This window comes from Gasterosteus aculeatus, chromosome 7 (assembly GCF_964276395.1).
Source record: "Gasterosteus aculeatus chromosome 7, fGasAcu3.hap1.1, whole genome shotgun sequence".
Taxonomy (NCBI): domain Eukaryota; kingdom Metazoa; phylum Chordata; class Actinopteri; order Perciformes; family Gasterosteidae; genus Gasterosteus; species Gasterosteus aculeatus.
In genome coordinates, this window is record NC_135694.1 from 8,956,319 (window position 1) to 8,975,126 (window position 18,808).

Consider the following 18,808-nt stretch of genomic DNA (forward strand, 5'->3'; position numbering starts at 1 on the left):
CACACACACACACACACACACACACACACACACACAAAGCTGTAATGTTAATCAAAGCCAGGGCTTGGGTTTTGACTCTATCACCACTGGTGTTTACTCATCCGAGCTCAGGGAGGAAGTCACTCTAGAACTGGCTGGTATTCGACGCTGAGCGGTTCAGGAGGCGACCCCCAACGTGGAGTCGCTTTGTGACGTGTGCGCCGCACCGCCACCCAGAGACGACTCGACCCGAACGCCTCATTGGCGAAAGTAGGCAAACATGTGGTCAACGGGAGGGAGGCAAATAAAAGGGTAATAAAACCAGAGGGGAGCTTAAAAACAGACACTTTGGAAAATTGCACAACAAAACCGCCGCGCAGACAGCAAAACTCTGGGTTCTGATGATTCCATGATTGATCAGGCCGATCAATCATCGACTACAGTCCGGCAGACTCTTGTACTCCCTGCCCAGTGGACCGCCTCACCTTCCACCATCACATCCTGCAGTGACAATTGGAAATCCCCAGCATGCACCCGTTGTCATTTTCCCGGCCGTTTCTAATTACACAACCTGCGCTGACGCCAGCTGTGTGCGGGTTACTCGGATTACTTTGAGCATGCAGGGGAGGGAAGGAGTTGTGATTCGTGTCAGATTATGTTGGTTGTTCTAAAGGTTTTATGGTCATTTGGGACTCGAGTTTGGGTTTTGTGTGCGGTTTGTGAAGGAAATGTATGAATGTTGCTTATATTAAATGAGGGGGGAAAAGAGATTAAAAAACAGCATTGTGTACATTTTTGGCGTATGCTTCTAGGTCATAAAATGTAAGTACATAGAACCTAATTATCAATTAAAGTGCACACAATTTAAACATGGTGACTTAGTCACCAAACTGGAAGCTATTAGAAGCTTTTATGCAGATAGTTTTTGTCTAGTAATTAAAGGTAATCACAAAGGTAAGGACAACCTCAGTTGGAGAGGGCAGCGTGCATTGAGCACCTCGACGGATAAAAAGAACTGCGGGTGAAATCTTGATGAGACTTAATTACATTTAAGAATAACAAGCTGCAAAACCATCAACCAGAGGTCTCAGCACCTGCACATTGTCAAGCGACTATCTTTCCCCATATGATATTAAATTGCATTAACGTTTCCCCCAAGAGGGAGGAGTGCCTTCTGAGGGGATGGATGAATAAGGTAATTGTGCCAAATAAACATGCCGGTTTATATGAGGTTGTCATACAAATATATGATTAGATTGAATTGCATCTCTGCACCGTCTGAAGGGTTTTGGGGACCCGTTTAGACAAAAAGGCCACAAATTGTTAGGACAGCCAAACCCAGAGCTCCCAGACCAGACTGGCTACTCTTGAGAAAAAAGGTATAGAAATAAATGGTAAAAAAAAAAACAACGCCTCGTCCGCTTTGACTTTGTGCCCTAGAAAACTCCTGGCAGCAGCTCTGCGGTTCCACTCACGGGTTACTTAGAGTAGCTCGAACAATTGGTTTAAAATTTAATGGTGAAAATTGAATTATTCATAATTACGTATAGGGAATGAAACGCTGTGGAAGGATAACACAAACAGCCTTTTGAAGGAGAAATGTGTGACATTATTTGTCCTTCCAATAAAAGAAATAAAGGAGAACCGTTAGGAGAACCTACTTAAAACTTTTTAATTTTAAATTGCGGAAATCCATTCAATAATCAAATATTTAATATATAAATATTTATTCCCATTTCCACAAACAACTTCTATATGTGGAACAAGCAGAGAACAAACATGGTCTGGATACAGAACACACAAAAGCTGCTGCATTAAACTGAAATTTGTAGGTGGGAGGGAGGACACACACACACACACACACACACACACACACACACACACACACACACACACACACACACACACACACACACACACACACACACACACACACACACACACACACACACACACACACACACACACACACACACACACTGTTACCATGGAGATTTGTCGCTTGCTGAATCCTGCCCTCTCTGTCGGTGTTTGTTTGTATCATTTTCTTTCTGCGATATTTTCTAGCTCCCTTTTCCTCCCCTCCATTCTCTCCTTGTACTCTGTACTCTGTTCCAGTAACAAAACAAAAAGCGGCATATCTGACAATGGCTAGATAGTCGCTCTCACTTTGAAAAAGAACAATTACTAACTGGAACTACGAGCTGATTACAGGGGAAACCCAACTAGGATGAACACAGGGAGGACTCATGTGAAACCAGCTAATGAGGCATTTCAAGAGGTAAAAGCTACCAAACGCCACCTGATGGACCCAGTTAAAACATTACCAGGGTGTATAGTCAACCAGAGTTTAACATAAATATGGACAGAAAGATAATGCATGTTGTGCTTTTTACGACACACACACACACACACACACACACAGTTTAACATTTGTATATTAAGCATCAATAGATTTCAATAAAATTGTGAGACATGTATTAGGACTTGTATTAGGCTCATGGTTTCCAAAAGGCAGAGGCTCATTTCAAGTCCTTGGACTCATTTATAGCTTTGAAGAGCAGCAAAAAATACTCCGTGACTCATATCAGCACAGATATTTTGGTAACAAAGCCAAACACTATTTCATCAAGACTGTGCTATGACACGCTAGCACACGAAGATCGTGTAACCTCTGCAGAAGGATTTTCTACAGCTGAAGAGACTAACACTTCCTGTTAAACCTGGGACATAAGAAGCTCTTTATCCCCAACTATTGCACAACAGCTTGTCGACCAGCAGCACCTGCAGACCTCACAGTGAACATCTTGTCGGTTGGAGTGCAGATGTGTGATTTCATCTCTCCTGGCCTGAGTCTCACCGCAGTGCGAAGGCTTGTTAAAGCTTGGCATCATAGCGATCAGCACAATGTTTTGCTTCCCTGCTCCTGTGTTGCTCCTTGTGAAACTCTTGCTGGGCCAAATCTGATATAGAGTACAGCTGATATACGCATTCAAGCTATGGAAACCCTTCACACACACAACTTATTGTATTGGTGGGAGGCCCCTTACTTTAGCAAGGCGGTGTCACGCCGAGTCTCAGTTTGCTGTGAATGAAGTGATGGGTGTGTGTTCTCTTGAACTGGATTACTCTAACCTCCTAGGTATATTTGTGTGTGTGTGTGTGTGTGTGTGTGCATGCATGCAAATCAATTCAGCGCTGTTGGTTGCTGTCACATTTGGGATACGCTGCACGGCACTTCCTTGCGTGCCTTTGTTGTGCTGCTATGCAACAGAGCGCGAGCGAGTGAACATGCGTGCGTTTGTGCGTGCGTGGAAGCCACCGGAGTAAACTGTAAACGCACGACCGTGTTGAGACCCCACCGACACGGACCACCTTAGCCCTTGCAAACATGTTTTGGGTACTCGCTACATCTTGGATTACACTTGCATTGAACCAACATAAAAGCAAAACATCTAAAATCTACTTAAGACATATAACAAATCATTTCTAAAAAAGCTGTATGTAGCTTTATTCTAGTGTCCTTCTATACAATATAAAAGGCAACAAATTACACCTTGGCTGTCCTGTCAAATCTTACAATCAAAGCAATCCTTGATTAAACCTTTACAAGGAATCAAAACACACAGTTGATCACAGTATTCACTCCACACTGTCGTCAGATGACTAAACAGAAAGCAGAAATCCACACGCCTTCCACTGAATGACGTCAAACCCCTCGCATGTCAGGTTTACAGTTAGCTGCCACACCCACCGCTCGACTAGAAAGGCCGGTTTTACCCTGCTCACCAGAGACAATCCACCACACACACGGAAAACTGAACTCCACTGGATTGTTGGTTAAACACCCGGGTGCCCTAGATTCACGCGTCTCCTGGACGTCCGGGTAGAAGGACGTAAAGGCTCACAAAACTCATCAAAACAACATGTAATTCTGATCCAATTAACAACTCACTGCATGGGTCTGTACGTGCAGACGGGGGGGAAGAAAAGGAAAAGGCTGCTAAAGTGTGTTTGCGTGCGTGTGTAGCAGGTTCTCTGTTGCTAGGGCCCTGGCTAGCTTTGTCTTTCTGTTCATTTGCCTAGTGACCGGACTGGTAAGGAGAGGCATCATTTATGGTTTCCTGGGCGTAACAGCAACGTGCAAGTGTGTGTTTGTGTGTGTATAGATTGCTTAAATGATGATTCATTCAATGAGGAGCAGGAATAACGACAGGCTAAACAGATCTGCGCCAGCATACCTGTGTCAATTCTCTCACATTCGGCCCCTCTCATCTATATTAAATTTCCAGGCCAACAGTTTTCACACTCCCAAGGCGTCAGGTTAAATACATCAAACTGTGCTCAGCTAGACTCATATTTTCAAATACCGTGTTTGCTTTGTCTTTGGTTGCCGTGGTGATAAGAGTGCATTTTGAACCTGCAACAGTCACCGTTACAGTCACAGTGTAGGTTACAAAGGTCAAACTGGAATAGACAGGAAACTAAAAGGCAAAGACAAGATTTCTACACTCCGATTTAGACTTTGGGAATAATTATATGGACACCACCACTGAAATCTCCCACCAGTCCAAAATATATGGGGAAAACTAACAAAATAACCTTTAGTCCCACTACTTTTCATTCAACCCCAGTGTTGTCACATATAGCGAAGTATCAATATCAACGCTAGTTATTTAAAGCACTTTCAATACTCATTTTTACACATTAGAGATAAACGGGTACCGGCTGTGCTTTTTGTTTTCTCCCCGAATCACCACACACGGAAATATCGGTTTAATTTACGTTCCCTTGTTCAGGAGAGAATACTGCTCTTTTTCAGTTTCAACTTTAAAAAAGGGACCCTGTGGAGTTTTGGACCACAACAACTATGGATTGTTTTTACAAGTGGATGATTAAAGTTGTTTTACGCTATTCAGCTCATTGATAAATGTGATGTGATAAATACATATCAACTGCTTGTATGAAATGATTCTCAATAATCCAATGGCCCCTCCCGTCCTAAAGGAGTCCCACTGATCCCATTCCTACTTTTCCTGCCTGATAAAAGTACCGTACAAAGTTCAGCAACAGGAAGTGTACAATCGTAGGCATGATCAGATGACAGCAGACAAAAAAAAAACAGCCATTTTGGAAAGGTAACTTCCAGGAACTGATCCTAAAATCACTCTTTGGTATAAACCAGATGGGTAAGATCCTTTGTATGGGCCATCTTGTAACCGGCACCGTATTTCAGAATTACAAATTGATCCTAGTTCATCGTCTCCCATACGGGCCTCCGACAACACGAGGGATACAATCCATAACACATCACCCTCCCATGTGGGGAGGATCCAGCTAGTGTGCAGCTACCCAAACAATGAAATGGAGGACAAAGTAACAATTCAAGAGGCAGACCAGTATTACTGGCTGCATTCGTCTGTCTTTTCAGAAGACGTGGCTCAAATGAATAGAGGGGTGACATTGTAAAACAGGAAATCAGACAATGAAGTGATAATGTCTGGGGAAGTGGACAAAGAGCACAACGCTTCAGCAGCCGTTTGAACACAAGTTACGTAAGTCCATTTTACGGAACTTTGGGTCAGTTCATGAGACTAAATGCATTGTACCTGGGCATTTTAATAAGCTTACCTGTAAAACTCCTCTATCCTCTTATTGAATACAAATTCACAGCATTCTAAAGTTTACCTGGTGTGACAACGATGAGTGTTGCATCCAAATAAGTTCCTCAAACTAACAGCCGGAAGCCAACCGTGTGGAGCAACATGTCAGATCAGGGCCACTCAACATGTCTGACATTTCACACCGTCGGAAAGATGTCAAAAGTCACTTCGGTCCGTTGGACAGGTCTCTTATGATATGGGCCCAACGGCTGTTTATGACGGCAGGCCGGTCGTCGGAGCAGTCGAGTTTTACAACGCAAACAGACATTCCTAAACATTAACAGCGTAGGTCGCCGGTCAGGTGTAAAAAGTGCTTGCCAACTTTCCAGTCAAGTAAATCGCCATTCGGCTTATTTTTATGTTAAATATTAAAATGAAACACGGTTTCATTCCGCTCAAGCAGTCTTTTTGCACATGAAGAGAAAATGTCCTTTACCTAGCGTCACATTGACTTATCAGATGAAAATATACTGACGGTGAGGGTCACGTCAACACTCAACCCTTCTTCATGTCTGGTGCCATTCTGTCCAGTATCTTGAGACCCGACACCAAAGGCTTTCTATACATGGCCCTTAGAACAGACTGGATTTGTGTGGGTGGATCCGTGTGTGACCCTTAGCCTACAAAACCAGTTAAGGACTTGCCATATAAACCCCCAAAACGTTTTGTGTTTGTTTCAAACCCCCCTAAATCCTCACTAGGTGCTGTAAGCAGAACAACGCAGGAGGCTCTATTGGTACAGGCGCCTGGTACAAACGAGGCTTACCAGGAAGTTCAGTGAAAAGTCTTCACAGCAGCACCATATCTCCTTCCCGTGAACTCAACAAGGAAGTTGTTCTTCATTTATATTTAAATGATCAAAACACACCAAACTTCATCCATAACATCATCCTTACAAAGTTTATTTGAGGGCCAATACAGCCGTAGACTTCTAGAACCACTGACCTCTGGTCGAGGGAAGGGTGGAGCCATGTAAGAGTATGTAGGTGTTGTTTGCACACACCTATAAACCTACCTGCCAGGCAACCTGCCTTCCTGCACACCGCAGCAGCGGCAGAGATCCATCGAGCGAGACAAGCCTTGGTGACATCATGTCACCAACCACTTCTGTCAGCAAGTTATTAGCACAAGAAGTGAAGATGGACTGAGTCTTTGAACCTTAGAGTCTTAGGTTGGTTCCCTGTCGGCTGGTACGAGCGGGCCAACACTGAGGTCGGCTTTGCAGCGGGGTTGGGCCTTCAATGTCTCAGGTAGTTAACTGTTTGACAAAGGGTGCAGTTCTTGCAACAGATTGTAAAAAAAAAAAAAAAATCAACTACAAATTAATACCGTGTCCCTTATTTAAGATGTTATGTTCCCTGAAAAGCTGAGATATGCATTTGTTAACAAATATTTAACAAATGTTCAAACCCAAGTGCTGTTGTGTATTTGCTCTATTTATGTTGCTCAAGTCATCACGGCCACGTATCAACCGCTAAAACCCTAACCCTTACCACAGCTACATCGTTATACCTAGACACTCGAGCAACACAAATATAGAAATGGGTTAGCCTCACACGCGCTACTATTATTCATCACAGGATGCTTGTCGACAGCTGTACAAGTAAAACATGGCATCGTCTGTATCGGACATCCTGCCGGCTTTCATGTCAACAAGATGCTGTCTTTAAAGCAAAGGCTTTATTCTTCTAGCCTAATAATGAATTATGGTAAGTGGTGTGTTTGTCTTTATAAACACACTACTAGTGTATGTCTGTTTCCGAGTGTTTCTTCATTAAACCGATTATCAATGTTAAGAATACTTTTTTAATGTCTTAGTCAAATCAATGAATGATCGTCCTTGTTTCTTACAAGACAGCATTAGCATCAATACCTTTGAAATGAAGTTTTCCTTTATCACACAGCTAAAACTTCTCCCTCACAACAAATACAACTTTTTCTTCTGAGACACCATCCCTCAATGGGGTCATGCTTGCACCGCAGAAGGATTTTGTGGAGCAAAAACATAGAACATATCAATCAACACAAATCGACCTTTGACCCCCGAGGAAAGAGGATTCTGATTGACACTTATCAAGAGATTCTCATCGTTTCGGGGGCAAGGGTTGCATAAAACACACTTATCACACATGTGCTATGGAGAAATAGTAGGCCAGTTTTCGTGTGTATTGCTTCAGGTCAAAGTCCCGAAAAGTCAAGGAGGACGACATGCCCCGACACACAGACTAAACACAACCGTAAATGTATTATTCTATTCGGCACATCCAGCGGGAGTGCGTGGGCACGCTGGTGAATCACTGCTGTGTGGCAGAGACAACCAGAGACGGAGAAAAGCCAAAGCAAAAAGCGAATAAAGCTCGTGTCACAAAAGGAGATTTCTTTGTAGATATAAAATAACGTTATAACTTTTAATTTGGTGAGTCTTACCTGTGCGGTGGAGTTCTCAATGACTTGCACCAGTGGGGTCCTTGTTGACATTTTTGATGGACTGGAAGTTGCCAAAAAAAGGGAACAGTGAAGCGAAACGATTCGTCACAGTCTATTGTGCATTTAAAAGCTGTCCAGCTGATAGTAGAGAAAAAAGAATTCCAACAGATGTCCAGTGCTAGCCAGCTAGCTGCACGACAGATAGCCCGTGAATCAACAAGTTGAATCCCACATCAGCCGCTAGCCGAGTTAGCTAGCTAGAAACTAGCTAGCAGCAACCGCACGTCCCATGTTTGTCAACAAGTGCAAAAGAGGGAAAAGCAAAGTGACTCCTTTAACTTCGGCCGCTGTGTGAAACTGTGAAATTTAGTTTTCACTCAGAATTTACCAGCGTCGACGGCGACCAGCGAGCTAGCAGCCCGGCGATCTGTCGTCTTCACCTGCTAGCTACTCGGGCTAGCTTGAAGAAAAGTTGGGGCAACGGTTGTATAGAACCGACAAGCTTCGATCAGGTGGCTAGTTAGCTAACCCGTGAGGCTGCTAACTAACGTCCGAGGAAGAAGAGCTAACTGTCGCCGAAATCTACACAGAGTGTCGATCGGGAGTAGATTTCATAACCAGGTGTCGACTCCTTTTTTCCTAGCAGAGACGCTTCCTTTCGGGGCTGAAATCAAGTCCGGGATCCACAAACTATCAGGCCAAAGTTATTCCTGGAGATGTCTTGACCTTCCCCAACTCACGCAAAACAATTCAAAATGCCCACAGTGAAATATCCAGGTGTGGTATCCCCCCCCCAAAAAATGCAGCACCATGTAAAACAGTCACATCGCAGGTGAGAAACGCGAATTCAATCTGTTGCGCTCGTTAACGGGCTGGCCAACGTTAGCCCATGTAGCTAGCTTAAATCGGTGTTTCCTTCGAAGCAAAGCTAGCTAGTTAGCCTATCTTCCTGCGGCCGCAGCGGCGGGCACTGCCACAGAGCCGAAACTCTAAATCCACGAAAATCACCGGCGCTCTTCCTGGCGTTGCGTGATCGGAATACGGTCGTTGAACAGCGCTGCACTGCAGTGAGGCGACACACCAGCTCGCCCTGCCTGTACTGCGACTGCTGCGATCACCGGAACCGGCCGACCGAGGGAGGAATCGTCACGTTTGTAAAATCCATTATCGGTGTGCCGGGGTGGTTCTCGTTAAGGAGGCGCGAGTCACGGGCGACAGCGGGGGGGGGGTGGGAGGGGGGAGAGAGAAGTCGAGAAGCTGCTCCCGATCGTGGTCTATGCGCACGATCCTGTCCTGATACCGGAACAAGCTCGCTGCAACATGGCTGCTTGCACCACGACTGAAAGAGGAGGGGTGGGGAGGCAGCGAGTTTCGCTCCTCGTTCGGCTTTCTTCGGCTGCTTTTGAGTCTTCGGCTGTTTCCGCTGGTGAACGCGTCTCCTCCATTGTTGTTTTAACGGTAGCTTCCAGGTTCCAAAGCCCCCCCACCCCCACCCCACCCGACTGGACCACCAGAGGCCCCAAATGACCTTGTGTGTCAGTTGCTTTTCTAGTCATTCAGTTACGTAGCCTACATATTAAGTGGCCTGCATAACAATATACATCTGGCCCAAGAGCCTTGAAACAAGTGCATATACGTTCATGATCATGTAAAAAGATCTTCAAACATAACTATCTTAGTTGCGGTTTGCTAGTGCATTGACATGTGCCAATGGGCCCACATACAATCATGTATTAATTCACAGAGGCCAGAATCCACCACTACAAGTGTGTGAGGGCTCTTGACTGTTTATAGTTATATAATGTGCCTCAATGTCCTCAGTGTTGTCCCAAAGCGTTGTTTTTATTCAGTCGCTGGTCATAGTCAAAGTGTTGTTGTCAAAATGCATGTTGGATTTTCTTCATGGGTTGTGTATTAAAGCAGCACACTAGCGGGCCTTGTTCACAAGCAAGGTGACCTTGCCTGACACTCTAGATCCTCTGGTTAAAGGGTTGTACACATAACATCAGAATGGTAGTTTAAAGTATCATTGTCTTCTTCCATTATCCCCTTTGGTTTTATCGGGATGTGTATATAGCCAATCGTCAAACCGTACCCCTTGGTGGTTGGATTATGGGTCTTTTTTTGCAATCACAGCTGTAGAAATTAAGTGCCATTTGTAAATGTGTACCCATAAATGTGACTGTTAGATGCTGACAGCTGGGAAGACATTCTCAAGTTACTAAGCAACAGCCACGGGCTGATGAGGACAATATGGCTCCCGTTGGTAGTGGTGGTGTCTGAACTCTGTCCATCAGCAGGTCTGGAGAGACTAGCCAAATGAATCAATGCCGACCATTTGCACAATATAAGGATGTTAGGAAGAAAATAAAGCAGAAATCAGGAAATAAAGGGGTACGACAGGCTTGTTAGTAATGACTGGGAGATCATCCAACTGGCAGGATTTCCGGACGGATCAAGGGGGAAAAAAACTCACATCCCTGATGAGGAAGGAGTGTTTGTTGGGGGACACAAACAGTGCGCAGTGTTTTCACGCAGCCTTGTTGCTGTACCGGCGGGGCCTTTTTTATAACCATATCAATTAGTAAACAGTTGGAGCAGCCAAACTTGGCGCAATACGTCCTCTTTTTCATTTTTCGACATTGAATTGACGCAGGGCCGACGTATGTTGTGACCAGCGCTTTGTGACGAATAGGAACGAAAAAAAGTGCACCAAATGATGCGTCACGTGCACTCAGTCACTCCACTTTTCGTTTGTTATGTTTTTATAATTCTTTTTGTGTTGTTTGAGTCTTCTTTGTTGCTGGTAAAAATGTGTTTTATTGTCGCCATCTGCAGGATGCCTGAATATATTACAGTTATTAGCTATCTCTAAACACACACATAAAAGATATATACATATATATATATATATATATATATATATATATGTATATATATATATATATATATATACATATATATATATATGTATATATATATATATGTATATATATATATATATATATATATATATACATATATATATATATGTATATATATATATATGTATATATATATATATATATATATATATATATACATATATATATATATATATATATATACATATATATATACATATATATATATATATATGTATATATATATATATATATATATGTATATATATATGTATATATATATATATATATATGTATATATATATATATATATATATATATATATATATATATATATATATGTATACCCCACACGCCGTCCTGATATTACTTCCTGCTGTGTGTCCCATAAATATTTTTTAATTTTTTGGGCTGGCATTCTTTTGGTCATTCTTTTTTGCAGCTGATTTGAGGTTATTTTAAAGTCCTTTTGGATGAACATCAAAAACAGTATTTACTTTTATCTCCAGTCTCCTATTTCAGAGTGCCAACTTTGTCTAGCGTAGATCGAGGCTGCGACAGTCATTTTAATATGCAGCCAATCATTTTGTGTGTGGAAGCTGGCATGCAGTACACACAACCATACTTTTAACTGCCAGTCCGTCTCTGTAACCTTTATGCATCTTAACAAGAATCTAACTAACTCATCTTCATTGCTGTGACAGCATAAGAGCACAAAGTTTGGAAAATCTTCACCGTTCTTCAATTGTCAATCAATTATTCAGTGGCATCCGACGTCGCCTTGGTTGCAAGCGGGTGGAGCTAATAAGTCATATAACTGAATTCTTAAAAAAAAACATTTAAAAAAAGATAATGGATTCAAGCAGAAGGGAGATGAGGAAACTGATTTGAAATGGGAACTTTCCTTTTTTAGGAGACCAGGCCTTCCTTTGTATCACCAGAGGAAGTAGGGGCCTTGGACTAGGTGGATTTTGCCTGTTCGTATTTTCTGGTTCGGCAGCAAACAAGTTGTTGAATAATTTACCAGAGCAGAGCGTGTCTGTCCCCTGTGAGCTCGTCATTTGGGGTTTCCTGCATCAGTTTCCACAAGGTCACAATCCCCGAAAATACATCTGCACAATGAATTGTCATTTGTATTGTATTATTCCTATTATACAATGTACAACTTCCTTAACCCCTCACTTTGTTTGTGAATATTAATACAGCATAGGTAAGTTAAATTATATATTTTTTTACCATAGGATACTGTATTAATGTATTGTACTCATTCAATATCTGGAATATGTTTACCTGTTCTTGTGACTTGTCACATATATAAAGTTGATCAGATCTTAATCACCCTCATTGTCATTTTTGTGATGAACATTTTGTTATGATTTCTGTTCAAGGAGGAAGAACAACCACAAACATTTATTGCACCTCTAGTTTGTACTTTTATTCAAAACAGCCACATTTGTGACACATTATAATAATCTTTTCAGCAGAAAATAGGATAATCCCCCTGGAGCTCCACTAATCTTTTACTGAAATGTCTCCATTTAGCTCTGAATGTTTGAAGATGGCATCGGTGTTACTCTGCTAGTCTGACATTAGCTTCTAGGGCCAACGGGGACGTTATTAATGGGCCTTTCCTGTTAGTGTCAAAGATAATTTTAATTACCTTCATCTGTTTGACACTACTTGGTATAAATAATGCCTCACCGCCTTGAGTCTGATGAAAAACGACACGTTACTTATTCTGCAAATGGAGAAGCTTGGTGAAGTTGTGTTTAACTGCATATTTGATTAAAGATACAGTGAGGGAAATCAAATGTTTATTGAGCAAAGACAGAAGCCAAGTGCAAACGACCAGCATGGAAAGATGAATTGGGATTTTGAAAATGACAACAACAACGTGATTCTGAGCATATCACTCAGTTATGCTCAGCAAATTCAGACATCCGAAGGCAACATATTCCAAATATCAGTTATCAGAGGAAGAATTTGAAAAGCTTTAAACTATGTACATAAATCAGTAGTGTCCTTGATGAGTAAAATAATCCAAATGTTTGATGTTTTACACAGAGAACATTGTGGTTATTAACATGGACCACAGGGAGAGAACGAGGAATAACATTTCCTTGAAGTTTGCTTAAAAATGACCTCCAGTATTTCTGTCATGCACCACAGAGACACTTATCTCATTGTCTCATTTGTGTAAAAAAAAAACCTACAAATATACATCTTCCAAAACCATCACTTTTATAAAATCCTAGTAGAATTAAAAGAGGGCTCACACACAAAAAGTTAAAAGGGCACACTAAGATTATAAATAACAAAAGATCTGTGGGGCCGTTAAAAAAGCTTCGTAATCAGTCGGGGATTCACCTGTGACTCGCTCTCTTTAAATAGCACCGGGCAGATCGTCCACGGCAACAGTCGTCAGGTCGGAGTAGAAGTTGCCCTCATTGTCTCCGCCCCCGAACACCAGCAGGGTTCTTCTGACTGAGCTTGCGTCCATTGCCGCATCTTCACCTTCCCCTGAGAAACGGCGGTGATTGGCCGTGTCCATGGTGATGATGGCGTGGCCCGCCCTGGGGACGGACAGCTGAGGGAGAGTCACCTCCGTCCAGCGGTTGGTGTCTGAGCCAATGAAATAATATAATGATATTTTCATCATGAACACCCATAATATAATTGTCGTAATCAATAGAAATGTAATTAGTTAAATACGTTTTGTATCTATGGTAACATAAAATGCCCATCACGGTTTTGATACATCACGCCAATTCAATAACTACAAGATTAACTAAGTAATACTGGACGACTAATAAAGAAAATAAATGTGCCCCACTGCAAGAAAACCTCTGACGTTCTCTGACCAGTGAGTGTTAACCTATACGTCTTCATCTTGGGTGTATGCGAGTCTCGTCTCTCACCGGTATCAAAGATGAATGTGTCGCTGAGAGCGTTGCTCCCGTTGTAACCTCCGTGGATCAGGAACTTTGTGTCTGAGAGCACAGCACTGCCGTGCCAGCTGCAACACAGATTAAACAAAGCAGAGTGACGCAAATTACACCCAATATTTCTCAAAATTGTAGAAGACCAGTGAAGATATTGTGTGTGTATATATTATATATACACATATATGTGTGCGTGTGTGTATGCACCACACACATAAACAGGTTAAAAGTGTACCTTCGAGGAGAAGGGGCGTTCCCAGTTGTTTTCACAGCAGAAAACTCCATCAGACCTAACGAGGAACCAAAAAGTTTCATTTCAACTATTCTAGCAGGGTTTTAACACCGCAATGCGCACATATAAGCCTTGAATGTGCACTGGTTTCCCGTAAGAAATACTTTGTGTGTGGCTCACCGAGGTCCAACATGTACATGTCGTTGTAGCAGACCGGAGTGTCCCACCCACCGAACACATAGATCTTCCTCTCCTGCATCACACAAGCAGAGTGGCTGAAAAAAAACAAAAAAGGGAAGGTGAGACGGGGACAGAGCGTAGCGGCGGTAGCGCGCTGTGATGGGTTTTCGGGTTAAGATCATCTCACCCTGAGCGGGGGGAGGGCGTGTCGCCTGTGACGATGGGCTGGTACCAGATGGAGAGGTTGGGGTCGAAGATGTAGAGCGAGTCGCTGCAGCCGTCGGGCTCCGGGTTCGGACGAGGAAACACTCCTCCCAGCACAAACAGCTCGCCCCGGAACATGCTGCAGCTGTGGTAGGCCAGAGAAGGAACCTTCCCTTGAGCCTGGAGGGGGGGGACAACATGAAGGAGGAGGACAAGCAGGAGGAAATACATGCCAAAGACACACACACACCTCCACCATGGTCCACTTCCAGCTCTGTGTGTCCAGGATGTGAACGTCGTTGAACCACTTCTTGTTCTTTGAGCCTCCGAACACAAAGATCCGCCTCGAGTCCGGGTCGTACACGGCTGTGTGGCCGATCCTGGCCTCGGGCGTCGGGCCCTCCGCCAGAGTCTCCGCCGCGAACCAGGACATGTCCTCTGTTAGACACAAGAGCACTCGATCTGACACGGGGCCGCCAGAAAGCAAACATCCGGCGCAACTCTCGCTGGAGCCTGTTTATGAGTGTTGTTTCGTGACGCACCTGTGCAGAGCTTCCACATGGGATCTTTGCAGAACTGCATCCGAGATCCCTGACCTCCAATCAGGATGGCTGTCTGAGCATCAATGGGACAGAGAGTTGGACCCCAGCGACCCGACGGGCTGACCAATGGGGCTGCAGGAGAAACCAAACAAGAGCTTTGGTACTTCAAGCGTTACCGTCTCACAAAGGAGATCTCAGGTTAAATGAGCAAAAAGGGCTCCAGTTTCATACACGACAGGGATGTAAACATTCTGATAAGCGTAAAAAAATTTCCAACTGTCCTCCCCAGGTGTACCCTGGAAATGACTGGAGGCAACACAGCTTACCCAAGTTTGTGCCCACAGAAAGAAATTACTCGGTGAAATCAGGTGGGCGATGTGTATCAACACGGTGCACACGTTACCGGTTTGCGTGGGTGTCTGTCGACTCTTTGTCCTGGCAGCACTCTGAGGAGGCGTTTTTCCCACAATCCCCTGCGCCTCGCCCGCTCCATTAACTGTGCAACGGAGAGAGTGGGAGATGTTTGGCGAGAGAAAATAGGATAAAGAAATGCATCAGCTAAACCCCTCTGGTTCACACGCACAGTGACGGGACAATATGTAACGTCATCATATTCTAGTTCTACCGAAGCAACACTCTGTTCCTCTCTCACCCGTTCTCTTTGTCTTTTTTGCATCCGCTGCAGTCGTGAACAGCTTCTGGCTCCCTTTGGTTTGACCTCTGACCTTTCGCACAGGCGTGGTCTTCTCCGCCGTGCCATTGGGACACACGTTCTCTTCTTCTTCTTCCTCTCCGCGACCAGCAGTCTTATTCCCGTCATCCTCTCCCTCTGGCGCGCGCTCTCGCTTCCTCTTGCCGTTGAGCTCCCGGGCGGCAAGGGGAGCCACGGTGTCCTGGGACGGCCAACAGACAACGTCATTCATTGCTTAGCATAGAATTCATGTTTGGAAGTACAACCGAAGGAGAAAACTGGGAACAGTTGTTACAGAAACAGCAACATCAAGTATCTCATGTGTCGGTCAACACACAACAGACACCGGGATCAAGGGGGATGTTACACTCATTTGTCAACACTTATTTGAAGTGAAGAAGCGTCACTCTGCTCTGGTTTTGTCCATGGTGATTTTGGAGAGGCTGTGTTGAATGTAGGAAACTAAAATAAAAACAATTCATACCAACTAGTGTGTAAATGCATTACAGTCTTGAAAAATGACTACCAAGTAGAACTGGATACGGACTCGCTGTTTGAGTGGCTAATTTCCAACACTTATATGTACATATTATATATATAAAGTAAATAATTCACAGATTACCTTTGGTGTGTATTCCTTCACAGACAGGTGCTCTGGCCTTGACCAATCTTCTTTTACCTGAGAGGGGGCGGGGGGACATTTATCCATTTAAATATACATTGTGTCATCACTTGGCTGTTAGCTGAAACAACTATAATACCAGTTATTAGTCTGGATCTCTGGGTTGGTTGGATATTTACCAGGTTTCCTCCTTCCAGGGTCACACTCAATGTGACGCTGTCCGTCCAGCTCTCCTCTTCCCACTGCTCCCACGACAGGCACCTGCAGGACGTTAACAAAGGTTATCTTTTAGTAAATGTTCAAAACCGTGTCACGGGGACACCTGTCAGTCAGTCCACCTACTTGTTGTACGGAGTCAGTTTCCCGATAGTGATGGGGAAGCGGTCCGCATCGTTGAGTTCCGCGTTGACGCAGATCCGCTCGCCCCACGGCCCGCTGCTGAACAGCACCACCTGGCGGACACTCGGGGGAACTGCGACAGACACCCGGCACGAACCTTCAGCACTGACGCAGAAAACAAAATACAGAAATCAGGGAATATTGGTTTCTTGCTATGCATACAAATTGCAAGACGTTTTTTTTATCAACATTTGTTTGACCGTAACTGGAAAGCTAGTTAATCAACACAACCGACCGGACCCGTCACCCTTTCCCAATGGGCGCCAATGGATAGAGGTTTACGACATGGAGAACTGCTTAACGTCACAGCAATCGTAACACTATTGAAAAATCCGTGAGCGTTTAAGATTAAAGTTCAGAGACAATACAAGTTAACGTTACGTTGAGCAACCCGCTGACATCTGTCATAACATTGAACTGTTAACGTCAAAAGGTTAAAAGTCTTCGTTTGTCGTTGTTACCTCACAAGCCTTTGAGGCGGACCGTGTACTCCAAAAACCGCGTATACTCCGAAATCTTCCATCTTCGCGTTGTCGTCCACAAGAATCGCGTTTATTGTCACAACTCTTTCTTCTCTGCTAATTTATTTATTTTGACAAACTACACTACCAAAACAACAATATCCCTTTTCGCTCCATCCGACATCTCCCGCCACCGATATGTGTTCTTGGTAAACGAGTGTGAGCGCGTGTTTTGTTGCTAAGAGTATCTGCACTGGTGAAGTCTGCACTGAAGAGTATGTTGCAGAACTAGAGCTCCGCCCATGCAGTGTACGCTTAACATAGATCGAGCACACTTCAAGTATGGCGTCACAAACCATAAGCCAATCAGAGGCCTCTATTCAGTACCACTGCGAGACGCAGGCAAAGCTGCGTTCAGGAGTCCTTGTCACCAATACATTTTAAAACGTTTTTTACTTTACCCTTGTCTCGTTTTTATCAATTTTAACTTAATTTAACGTAGTAACATTTAGGTAACAGAGGTAATCTATTTAATATTTGCTTTAAAAAAAATAGATTACATCCTACTATCTTAACTAGTCAACAGTATCTTAACTGCCACATACATTCCACTTCCCATCTTCCTCAGCTCTAACTTCACAAACAGGTTAACAACTACAGGCCTGTCTGTCTTCTTTCCTTTTTTTTCCAAAACTATGGAGCAAGCTATCTTTGATCAACTCTCCTCCTATCTCAACCATAATAACCTTCTTTAGCCTCACCAGTATGGCTTCAAGGCACACTCAACAGAGACGGTCCTCTTTGCTGTCTCTGAGCAACTCAACACTGCCAAAGCAGCCCCTCTCTCCTCTGTCCTTATTCCTATTGACCTTCCTACTGAATTTGACGCAGTGAAACACTGATCCATAGTTACTCCCTTCAGGAACTGGGTTTTTCAGGCTCTGCTCTCTCCCTTCTCTCATGCTAACTCAACGGCTGTACTTACCGGGTATCTCTCTAAAGATCTGTGTCTGAACCTTGTCCTCTCACTACTGGGGTCCCTCAAGGCTATGTCCTGGGTCCCCTCATATTCTCTCTGTACACCAACAGTCTCGGCTCTGTCGTCCACTTGCATGGCCTCTCTTACCACAGCTGTGCTGATGACACCCAACCAATGCTGTCTTTTCACCGATCTGAGAAACGGGTAGCAGCACAAATCTTTCCCTGTATTGCAACAGGGCAAAGTTAATTTTTTGTAGTGATTTAATTACATCTTTTCTCTATGGACGTAAACAACAAGGTTTTAAATGCATGTTTCAAGATAAAAGACATGCCCTGCGTTGTAGTTTGTGCTATTATCATTATCATTATGATTAGAGTCTGATGGCATTGTGGTAAATTATGGCGTGATGGTGGCGCCAGCCGGGACAAACATTGCTACTGTATGTGAATGATAACAATGGGTTGCGTAATGCTGACCTGTGGATTATTATTATTACTTAATGTATTTAATTAATACATTTATCACTTCTTGTTTTCTGTTATACTTATTTTGTCTCTATGGTGTCTTTGTTCAGTGTGATC

At 43.6% G+C, this 18,808-nt stretch overlaps 2 protein-coding genes across 31 annotated transcripts in view; both read right to left on the reverse strand.

Annotated features, from left to right (window-relative positions):
• mark2b (MAP/microtubule affinity-regulating kinase 2b) overlaps positions 1-9,550 on the reverse strand; it is a 38,173-nt gene extending 28,623 nt beyond the window's left edge. For 27 of the 30 annotated variants that reach the window (XM_078106460.1, XM_078106458.1, XM_078106451.1 and 24 more), the window contains exon 1: positions 8,070-9,537. In XM_078106460.1, coding sequence (XP_077962586.1) covers positions 8,070-8,120 — 51 coding nt within the window. In that variant the 5' untranslated portion in view covers positions 8,121-9,537. Of the gene's footprint in view, positions 1-8,069 lie in introns of all 30 variants that reach the window. The other 3 variants (XM_078106443.1, XM_078106442.1, XM_078106431.1) reach the window with 2 other exon arrangements.
• Positions 9,551-12,773: 3,223 nt separating this feature from the next.
• Positions 12,774-17,540, reverse strand: krcp (kelch repeat-containing protein). Its single transcript, XM_040182810.2, has 13 exons — positions 17,246-17,540; positions 16,728-16,889; positions 16,565-16,646; positions 16,386-16,442; positions 15,725-15,965; positions 15,476-15,568; positions 15,073-15,204; positions 14,781-14,968; positions 14,514-14,710; positions 14,327-14,421; positions 14,150-14,204; positions 13,891-13,988; positions 12,774-13,594 (listed from the first exon to the last, which is right to left on the reverse strand). Exons 1-13 carry the CDS (start codon positions 17,305-17,307, stop codon positions 13,356-13,358), a joined length of 1,701 nt encoding a protein of 566 aa, XP_040038744.2. The 5' UTR covers positions 17,308-17,540; the 3' UTR covers positions 12,774-13,355.
• Between the last annotated feature and the right edge of the window lie 1,268 nt (positions 17,541-18,808).